The sequence below is a fragment of the Mustela putorius genome, unplaced genomic scaffold (genome assembly GCF_011764305.1).
Source record: "Mustela putorius furo isolate JIRA1106 unplaced genomic scaffold, ASM1176430v1.1 tig00003834_pilon_pilon_pilon, whole genome shotgun sequence".
Classification (NCBI taxonomy): domain Eukaryota; kingdom Metazoa; phylum Chordata; class Mammalia; order Carnivora; family Mustelidae; genus Mustela; species Mustela putorius.
The window spans coordinates 47,884,440-47,895,398 of NW_025421987.1; the positions used below are offsets into that span (position 1 = coordinate 47,884,440).

At 45.5% G+C, this 10,959-nt stretch overlaps 1 protein-coding gene across 3 annotated transcripts; it reads right to left on the reverse strand.

Moving 5' to 3' along the window:
* Positions 1 to 403: 403 nt before the first annotated feature.
* On the reverse strand, positions 404 to 10,182 carry PAQR9 (progestin and adipoQ receptor family member 9). Of its 3 annotated transcripts, none has more exons than XM_004754471.3 (2): positions 10,053 to 10,182; positions 404 to 9,210 (listed from the first exon to the last, which is right to left on the reverse strand). In XM_004754471.3, the coding sequence occupies exon 2, from the start codon at positions 9,054 to 9,056 to the stop codon at positions 7,923 to 7,925; it is 1,134 nt and encodes a 377-aa protein (XP_004754528.1). In that variant the 5' UTR covers positions 9,057 to 9,210; positions 10,053 to 10,182; the 3' UTR covers positions 404 to 7,922. The 3 variants fall into 3 exon arrangements, with proteins under 3 accessions (XP_004754528.1, XP_004754527.1, XP_004754525.1); XM_004754470.3 differs by lacking the exon at positions 10,053 to 10,182 and adding an exon at positions 9,923 to 10,002; XM_004754468.3 differs by lacking the exon at positions 10,053 to 10,182 and adding an exon at positions 9,571 to 9,670.
* Positions 10,183 to 10,959: the final 777 nt, after the last annotated feature.

The following is a 10,959-nucleotide window of genomic DNA, read 5'->3' on the forward strand; positions in this document are numbered from 1 at the left end:
CCAGATCTCCTTTGCTAGGGTTATTTGAGACAGAGAGACCACAAATTCACACACATCACCAGGGTTCTGGGACAGGCTGCACTGCACAAAAGTCCATGGACCACAAGTGCCTTGAAATATAGGGAAGAATAAGGAAAAGCTTCATTATCTGGGCTTAAGTATTTTCTTAGAAGACATGGTTTCAAAGTAATTCATGAGCTTTCTTTTTCATTTAAATAAAATTGTAAAAATATATTAAGGGTGCTTCTTCAGGACTTCTATTAGAAACTTAACATTCTTCTGTTCTGCTAGCAGATTTTCATAAAAAGGATGTGTCTTCCTATCATTTGTATTAGTGTTATACATACTGTTAACTTAGGAATTGTTTGCTGAAGGCATACAAATACAGACCTAAACACTCTGCTTACAAATAATTTATTCTTACTTCATACATTTGTTTTTCAGCAAAAAATACATATATTATTAATATAGAATTCCATGTTCAAGACCATAAGGAACAAATATCTCAGAAAACCAAAATCATAGCAAACTATACAAGAGAAATTAGTCACAATTTTGTTAGTTACATGCACAGAACTGACCAAAGTGATACCTATTTCTATAGATTTATAAGGTAACGTGGAATTATGATTAAATAATGCTTCTCTGGCAGAGAACACTATTGATTTGAAATCACATCGTACGTAGTCCCTGTATGGAAGTTCACACATCTTGAGAAGCCTCTCTAGCCAGCTAAATACAGCTGTTTAGGATGTAGGTGATGGCTGGAGTCAGGCAGCCTCAGAAGAAATAATTTCGCAAGCAATGGGATCTTCCCCTCGGTTTCTTTCTTCAGGCCTGCATTATCCTTTACTCCTTTCTCCCTCCATTATCACCATTAAATGAACTTTAAAAAAAGAAAATACTGGTACAAGGAGGTGTCTACTTGGTCACTGTGAAATCCTCCCTCTGCCTCTGACCTGAGGGAAAAAATGAGTATGGCCTTCAATTAAATGCCCTTCACCACGAAAGGGGACCTGCTGATTGTACATTCTTGTAAATCTGAGCACAGTAATCGTATTTAAATCCTTGGTTTAGACATGGATGAACCTCATAAGGCAGATGGTTGGACAAGGCCTAGATACACATAAAATCCTTTTAGAAACCTTTTGTCTTAGAGGAGGAGGTTGTGAAAACCGAAGGCTTCCAGGGTGGTGGGAATGGCCTGGGGGAAGGCTGGAATGAGGAGTTCAGAGCCACCACAGGCTTTATGCAGATAAAAGAACAGCCAAGGGTTCATCCCCAGCCCTGCAACCAGATAGCCTTCTCCTTGTCTGTGTAGCGATGGTGTGGGGCTCTCGGCTCCTTCCCACTCCACAGAAACGAGGGGCACGTGTGTGCCCGGTTTCCTGGCTGTGTCATTTGCTGTGGTTATACCCTCATCCAAGTGAACTGTGCCTCATCCCCTTTGCCTTGGTACTCAGTTGCTTTGTTAGAACAATTTTGCTCATAGCCTCCATAAGAGAAAATCGACCCGGTCGAAAATAGACCTTCCATGCTAAGCCTTGCTGGGAGAGTGGATTTAATGAAGTTTCTAACTAGAATTTTTTAAAGACGTTGAATTTAGCCTTGTTACACACCTAGAACATATCTGACCTGTTTTCTTCATTAAAAAAAAAAAAAAGTTTGTTTTTTACCCTTCTGTAAACTATACATTATTTACATTTTTAAAGACCTACTAGGTCTTTGTCATTTGGGTAAGAGCTCAAGGTGATTAAACTCCCAGGACAAAGATGAGGCTTTCCAAAAAGCGCTGGTTCTCATCTATGTGCTAAGGCCTGTTTTTTACAAACAAATTGCTATTATAAACTTGTAAGATAGAAAATTAGAATACCTCTTTAAAATGTTTTCCTATTAATTTTTTTTTTGCATCCAGCATATTAAAAAGATTACACTTTCTTACAGATGGAACTGAAAGAAGAAACGAGATTCATGTGTATCCCCGTACGCCCCTCAACTAGAAACAAAGGTTTATTTACATGATGTCCTTTCTCAATGTGGTGGGTGAGCCGTGAGGAGCAGGGCCATTTCCACAGCGCGGTTAAATAACCATCTGAAGGCCCTTTCACTCCTACGGGGGTGCTTATTGCATATTTTAGGTGGAGCTGTAAGGCATGAGAAAGGTGGCCTGCCACATTGACACATTCGAGAATACTTTTGCACATTCACAAAATATTCCTTGAGGAATGCCATGTTTGGAACAGCTTTCAGAGATTGATCGAGAACAAAAAAGATGGAGGATCCTGCATCACATTTAGAAGCACAATACATTGGGGAACATTTTCCAAAACTCAAACAAAAGGCTCTTTTCCACCGAGTTAGATAGTAAATAAGTGATCATTTTGTTGCATGGATGGATGTGTTCCGAGCTTTCCAAAGTCACATCCTGCCACAGTTAGCAGCCACCGGAGTGTTCTTGGCCTCTGACCTATATATAAACACTCTAATTCTGCAACTTGTTCACAGACTCTTAAGAAGCTATTCTAAAACAAAAATGTCTACAAGCTGGTTAGAAATCTGCAAACCAGAAATGCAATACATCTGTCCTTTTGAAACAACTGCAAAAATTTGTATTGGATTTTTGGAAAAGTAATTAAGAATCGATACCTATTTTCACAATTAAAAGATCATTATTCATAGTAGTGAAGAGGAAGAAAACCTTCAACAGGAGGGTGTGCAGCCTATCCCATTGGAATACAATGGTGCTCACTCAGCATAACCAATGAATGCTTTCTTTTTTCGGTTTGTCTGGGCTTGTTTGCTTTTTGTCAGGCAATTTGTGTTAGAGGATATTGGCAGTCCTTCAAAGAAATGATTCAAAAGGTGATTTACAATTGGCTGGGCTATCCCCTAATGCCTTTTTGCCTTAGATCCTAATTTTATGGAAACAAATTAAGGACATTAAGCCAGCAGTAAGAGTGCTACTCAAAATATACCTTGGCAGTAGTGCTCAGGTCAAAAACTACAGGACGTGGTTAGCCTGCCAAAGAGAATTCCTTGCCTGTCCATTTGAGAGCTAACACCATGCGAGTTCACATGCTTTTCTAGGGACAGAACGTAAAACTCAGGAGTAACTGTCCACAGTTGAACTTGCGGTCCCATTCTAACTGTCTGAGTCGGATCCTCCTTGTTCTCCCCTGCTCATGCCTTCTTCCTGTCTTTTTCAGATCTGATACTTTTTAAAAAAAAACTAATTTCTTCCAGAATAATTTTTTCTAAGACATGTTTTATAGATGACAACACAAGGACCTTAAAAGAGGAAAAAGGCTAAAGAACATGAGTTCGTCTTTGCGGACTGAAGCTCCTATTTTTAAAGCATAAGTATGCTCTCTATGAAATTCAGACACTTAATGATATCACAGTCTAGGCACTTTGGATGAATCTTGCTTCATGATGACATAAATACTATTAACCTCCCCAAAAGTGGTTGTTAGTAGCGTTTCTATTGATTAGTAGTAATAAAATTCTCAACTGTCTCCGTGTACATATGCCTGCTATCGCTTCACCTGCATCCTATGTTAAGATTTCTACAGCCATCAGAGTCACATAGGTCTAGGAGCAGACAGAAAAAGGAACGAAGGAAAGGGAAGGAAGGGACGAAGGGAGGGAGGGAGGAAAAAAGAATGAAGGAAAGAAAGAAATTGCTTTGGGGTTAGTTAGCACGTTAACTGAAATAAGATTCTATGCATTGCCTCTCTGCAACAGAAAGGAGAAAAGAACCAAACTCAGTGGCTTAGGACATTCTGCTGTGGCCAAGGTCAGCGTTTGGGTCCTGGCCAGATGGCTCTCTAGTGTTCCCATCTCTGTTCCCCCACAGACAAAGGGGTAATAGCTGTAATAATGTGGATGGATCCTTGCCTGATGGCTTACATGCAGTAGGTGCTCAGTGATCACTAAAAGGATGACATGGACAAATGTGGAAACCAACTCAAAGGATACTGATGGAGTGAAGTCAGCAGCGTCAGACTTCAACAGATGAAAAACAATCCAAGATGATAAAAACTACATAAGTACATTTTGTTTAAGATTTTATCATCTAAATTCAAGGATAACCACATCTTACTTCACTCTGTTTTACAATGATAAATGACCTATCTCTGTATATAAAATAAATAATAGACATTATTAATCATAGATATATAATTACGGAGACACACATCTTCAATTAGTGTCTGTGTGCTTGACCAGGCATCACAGCCATGCAAACTAGCACATACTCCCAAGTGAGCACACAACCATCCCCACATTCTAAGGCCAGTTTGCAAACTTGATTCTGTCGCCTTAGTATAACCTATAGATGGAGATAATTCCTATTGTACCTTTTACTCTAGCTTTGTGCAAATTAAGTAGAGTTGTAAAGAGATTTGAAGATAACAATCCCTGTTTATTATTGCTGTGAGCTCTCAGATTCAGCACCAAATCAGAAAAAATAAAAATAAAAATAATAACCTCCATCTCCCAATTTTGCGTTCTTAGACAAGATTACCCTAGAGTGGCACAATGAATTAGGCTAAATGGTTTTTAACTGCAAGCACTTACGGGCAGGATTTATGAATGGAAACATGTGAAGGCCACTCTGGCCAGCTCTGAAGCCCCATACTTTCTTCCTGGGCTATTTATAGAAAGTGTATGGCCAGTGGAAAAGATCACGCTTATTTTTATAAGCAGTCATGACATGACCAAAAGACTCACTTCGGTCTGGGAAGGTCATCCCTTTCATCTGAGGGTGCAGCTGCACGGACAGGAAAGACACGAACCCTCTTTAACCAACTAACTCAGCTGCATCAACCCCAGAGACCAGCCCACAGAATGACAGGCTCCAAAAAGTCAAACACCTTCACTTTCCAGGCATGACTCTACGACGCTGCTCCTTGAGATGTCATCTAGATCATGACTAACAAGTAAAAATAAAATGCATTACATAATATGCTTCAAAATTCCACTGCCAAAATAGGTTTTAGCGAGATAATGGAGTACATTCTTATTTATCATTTGTCCTACATTTCAAGCAGCTGAACACAATAAAGTAAAACTGAATCCTAATGGATGTGGCAAAGTGGAGAACGTGAAAAATGTTTGTCAAAGATATTTTATTCTGATGGCCATTTTACCCCTGAAATATGTAATAACATACCTGGCTATTTCCATGCAAATGGAGATTCAGTAAATATATGCTGAATCTAAAATATCACCATTTATCTGGGCAGAAATCTGATATAATTTAGCAAATAACACACATAGTTTCACAAATCATCCCTGGTCCTATATAGCATATAGGGTATCTTTTTGCAAATAAGAAGCGAAGCCAAACCACTGTTTTCAACTAGAATGTCCTTTTGTCAACGTTATATGTGGTACATAAATACTAAGATGGAATGGGACAAAAGAACGTAAAGGAAAGAAACAGCAAAGGGAAGGAAAGTGAGTCCTCATTCTCCCTGGGGCACACTGGGTCTGAAAACATTGAGGGGGAAAGTGTGTCACCTTACTGGGCTCACGTATCATAATCACTTGAAAATGATATGGGTATAATTTTATCCTTAAGTGGCCTCTACTTAAGGACAAAGACACAGGGTGAGAAGGGAATTCTGTTGGCTAGAATTCTGGAGACCCAGATCTCCAACACAAATTTAAAATGACAAATACAGGGTTTATTTCTTGTTCTCAAGCTCATGGACCGTTTTTAGAATTCTGCCCCTTGAAAGTTCCTTCTGAAAGGGGAGGTCCCATTTTACAAGAAAGCTACCAAACACTCCTCAACCTGTTTCTCTAGCTTCCAAACCAACATTCTTTGGGGCTCTAGAAGGGACAACAATGACATGCAAATAAGTTTGCATGTGGAAATATCATGATTTCCACAACTGTCCTTGAATACATGCACTGAGTTAAGTTACAGCTGAGGAATAACATCCGTGCTGGGCACAAATTTTCAGCCTCTATCACCTAATGGGAATCTCCCTGCACTTTGCAAAAGGTTAGATACTGACATCCATCAACAAATGTGCAAAGTGTATTTACGATCCCATTAAGAGGTTCCAAATTAAATACAGACCTATAGAAAGTTAACTTCTGTGTGCAAATTAATGCACAAGGATACTGGCTCCTCCAGGGAATTGTGCCAAGCCTCTCTGTTTACAAATAAAGTAGAGATTAAAAGCATAAACAAAAACAGCGATCTTTTTAGGAGTTCCAGCCGGCCAGTGCTGAGGTAAGTGTTCATCTACCTTATGTGCTTGATCTAAATTATCCTATGAAGTTAAGACTTCCCATTCAATGACTTATTTGGCTCTTAACCAAAAGGACTTGTCAGGAAGTGTGGTAAATTAAATAAGCCACCTCGGTGGTTTGTGTTAATCTAGAGTTGTTATCTCAAGTACAGGTTATCACTTATGAGAAATGTCTTAAATAACACTGGCCAATGTGGTTGTCAGAAAGGATCTCAGGAACACGTTCACTAATTTTTCAGTGACTTAGGGTGATGCTATTCATTTCCATAGCGTGGCTCCAAATGAGACCAGTGTTTAACCACGCAAAGGTAATGTTATTTGAGTTAATGTCTTCAGTTACAACTCAAGTAATATGCTCTTGACTTTCATAATATAACTGCCTCAGTTATTCCTGAATATTATATTTTTAATTATAAGCAAGGATAAATGGCATTGGTCTAGAACTGTGTCTTCTCACCTTCCCCGATGGCTGCTTTAGGAACCACAGCCACATTAGTGGGTTAGCTCCCTTTCTCCTGGTAAGCTCCTTTCAGTCCTACCAAAATTTTAAAACCAACACCATCTTCCTTCCCTCTTGGATGGAATGTTAGACCCTGATTTACAGTAAAGTAAGAAAAGCTTATTCTTACTGCTCTCTCCATGCCTGAAACTATGTCTGAGGACCAGTCATTTGGGCATTGCTTCAAAAGGCACATTTATTCCAGTGGCAATTTAAATAAGTAGAGAAGGAAAGAATAAAATTAAAAACAAAACAAACAAAAAATTGGATGGGTTGTGTGGAATACATTGAAGTAAATCGAAACCTGGGATGTATACAAACCACTGAGCTCCTCAACAATAGTTTAACCAGAGTCCCTAAGGTAGAATAATTCACAGTTGTATCATAACACACATAAGCCTTCGGAAAACACTGTTTAAAAAAGTAGTTGAGAATTCTCAAGCAGCTTGCCCTGATGTCCAGTTCAAGTGTATGCAATGCAGAAGGGCTGCAAAATTCAAAACTATGTAACAAAGATAATTCAGTGCATATCACAGGCTTTGATAAATTATGAAAAATCATTGTATATATTACTATTTAAATAACATCTGAGAAACATTTTGAAATAATTAATTTGTGTTCACATTCCATGCATTTTCTAGCAGGTTAAGCCCTGGGTTTGTGTCTTTGTGCCCATTCCCTACAAAGCTCCATTCTTTTTACAAATCCAAGCATTCCTCAGACTGAAATGGAAGTATCCGGGGATTTTGTCTACTTACCCTCTTTACTGCATACCTGACCTCACCAGGACTACTCGTCATTACCACTGGTGCAGACGACGACTGGAAAACCAAACTGTTCGGGGTTTTACTGGGGATTTTACTCGCTCCCTCTGAAAAACCCTGGATGTCAGAAACACTACCGGAATTTTTTTTCCAGGAGCAAGAACCAGTGGCCCTCTCCCTCTTGCTTGAACCTTATCTCCCCTCTTCCAAAGGCCCCAAGTGCACTGAGACCACCTTGTTGTATTCGACTTTTTCCCTGTGGTTTTGCAGCACCTTCCTTGAGCAAAGAAGTAAACACAACAAAACTTGAAAACAAACCAACAATAGCAACAACAGAAACTCCAAACAAATAGGTGGGCGAACCAGCAGCCTCCTCCAAGGCAAGGCGGAGGTTCACTTTTTACAGCAGACTTCGGTTTTGTTTAGGAACTTCTTGATGACCAGTCCCAGGCAGACCACCAGTAGCAGCATGTAGCCCACTGTGCCAGAAAAGGTGGGCGCCGCAGGTGGCGCCTTGAGGAATTGGCGCAGGCCTTCCTCCACGTAGTACACCTGGTCATAGATGCTAAGAAAAGTGAATATGTGGAAGAGCTGGTGACTGTGGCCAATAATGTCGAAGAGGCCCGGATGGATGCGCTCAGGGATCTTGCTCACATTGAAGAAGGCGGCCACCACCAGCCAGAAGTAGCGACGATAGAAGTGCACGAAGAGCGTGGGGTTCTCGCCGCGCAGGTCAAAGAGCCAGCTCTCGAGCATGATGGGGCAGGCCATGCTGAGGGGCATGACGAACACAAAAGTGCGAAGCGCGAAGGGGTAGGAGCACCAGTCCGTGCGGCTCTTGCAGCAGGCCACCGTGCAGGCCACGGCCAGCACGAAGGCCACCGGCAGCACGAGCGCCCGGTAGGCGGCGATGAGGCGCGTGCAGTCCACGTGCCAGCCCAGGCGCTGCTGCACATACGGCGTCATCACTCTGGCGTCCAGCAAGCTCAGGCCCGGCAACAGGTAGTAGTAGTAGGCCACCGTGCTGCCGAAGCCGTAGTAGCTGATGGACGCGTAGTCCAGGTAGAAGAAGGCAGCGCGCAGGCGCAGCGACAGGCAGCTGAACACGTGCGCTGTGCAGCTCATGGCGAAGGTCAGCAGCACGCCCGACGCGTAGCACCACAGCGGCAACAGCCACGGGTGATGAAAGGGCACGTCCTGGCCGCTCAGGAAAAATAGGCGGCAGAACTTGCTCAGGAACAGCAGCAGCGGGATGAAGTGCGTCCAGAAGTTGAGCGTCTCGTTGGTGGGCTTCAGCACCGAGGCCAGGCACTCCTGCGCCGTACAGGGCAGCCGCCGGTAGCCCGACAGGATGAAGCACTCCACGAAGTCGTCGGGCACCTCGTCCCAGCGCAGCAGCGGCTTGGCCGATGCCGGAGGGTCCCCGGAGGCGGAGGGGTGGGAACGCGAGGCCGCTTCCGAAGCCGCCGCGGTCGCGGCCGGCGGGCCCTTTGTGCCCGCGCCCCGGGGCTGCAGGCGCCGCGGCATGGTGCCTGGGGTTTGGCTAGGGCGCGCACAGGCGACCTCTGGCGCCGGCTCCCGCGCGCTCGGCAGTCCCCGCCGGCCGCCGTCGGAGCCTTTGTGCACGCGCCGGGGGCGTCGCTGCAGATTCAAGAGAAGACCTGATTCGGAGCCGCCGGTCCTGAAAAAAAATAAATAAAAATAGCAATCAGGTTATGCGTCGCGCAGCGACTGGTAGGAGCGCGCGGGCTCGGCGGCCCCTGCGCCAGGCTCCCTGCCACGGGCTCGCGGCCGCCCGCGCTGCGGCAGCGACAGCGGCGGCGGTGGACTGCGGCGGCAGCGGCGGCGCTGCTGCGGTGACTGGGCATCGCGCGGTGCGGGCGCAGCCGCCGCCGCCCCCGGAGCGGGAGGCGGGGATGTGGGAGCCTAGGCGCTGGAAGGAGGGAGGGACGGGCGCACCGAGGGAGGGCGGGGGCCTCCCCGGCTAGTGTTTCGCGGCTGCCTTGGGGGATAGAGTTGTCCCCGGGCTCGGGTTCCGTACCATCCCCCCTCCTCGGGCCGCAGGAGCCCTAGTCGGCGCGTAAATGATTGATGTGCGGGCCAAAGGCTGCGCCGGCGACTCCGCTGCGCGCGCCGAGCGCCAGGGTCGACGCCCGGGTTCGAAACCCGACAGTCACTCAGGCGTTCCAGAGGACACTGGGCAGCCGCGTTCGCGGGGGGCGGGGAGCTGTGGCCGCGGGGCTTGCGGGGAGGGTGTCCGGCGCGCCCGAGCCTGGGCTTTGGCGGACAGATGCGCTAACGGTAATCTTCGGAGGAGGCGGGGGCAGAGGTTCTCCGGAAGTCGGGGGCCTTTAAGACCCGGTCCTGCTCAGAGTCGTGTCCTTGTCAGATACCTGGGAAGGCGCTTCTCTTTCCGTGTCTGTGGTGTGTGTGCGCGCCTGCGCGCGCGGCTCTCCGCCTGCACGATTAAAGCCTGAGTTTATCTCCTTTGGTCTAGCGGACTTATTCAGGTGCGTCACTAACCTCCGCTCTCCTTCGTTCTGGTCTCGTCCAAACGAACCGTTCCTAAACGGGGCTCCGGTCGCGCTCACCGGCCCTCGGGGCCCGCAGCTCACCCATCGTTGTGTTCTTGTGTCTTTAACTAGGAGTCTGGTTTGGAGCCAAAGTCCAACAACTCAGGGCGGACTGTTCAAACTCCACGTTTTAATGAAAAATTTCAGATGAAGACCGGGCGATTCAAATAGCCTCTAACCATCTGAAGGATCTATCGAGAAGGGGGTTCCCGAGCAGAGCTGTGCCCGAGTCATGGGCTGGTCCGAGTGGAGCGCGTTGATGAGGGAGGACTTCAGGGAGGAGGTGCGGTCTAGCACGAAATGATGAGAGCACGGAGACGAATTCGTAGAGACTCGGAGGGGGTGGCTTGGAGAAGGCTTTTGCATAATTAACCAGGCGTACCCGGCCGGCTAGGTTGGGTGGATGGAGGCCAGAAGAAAGGAAGGCTGAGGAATCGAAAACGGGTGTGATGCACTGCGGTGTGAAAGAAAATCTGCCCTTGAGCTTTGTGAAAGGAGGGGCTTAAAAACCCGTCTGCTCTAAAATGTACCATTTCACTGAAGTTTCTCTTAGCGACGCCCTGGGGGTGTGACCGAGTCTAACTTGCCTCACTGACCCGCTGTTCAGTGTTATGGCAACAAGAGCTGATTTTAAAGGGACCAGGCACTGTTCTAAGTGCTTTGCAGTTTTAACATCTTTTAGGTATTATTATTTTTTCCCTTTTACAGACTGGGAAAATGGAGGTACCACGACCGTAGATAATATGCCAATTGGTAGAAGGGAGATTTGAACCCAGGCAAGCTGCTTCTAGATCTCACGCACTTAAGAACATCTGACCTGCTCTGCGAAAAGGAAACTAGTAGGAAAGGGCATCTGA

Bases quoted from the DNA above. Each gene is read 5' to 3' on its own strand.
- PAQR9 (XM_004754471.3), bottom strand. From the start codon at position 9,056: ATGCCGCGGCGCCTGCAGCCCCGGGGCGCGGGCACAAAGGGCCCGCCG.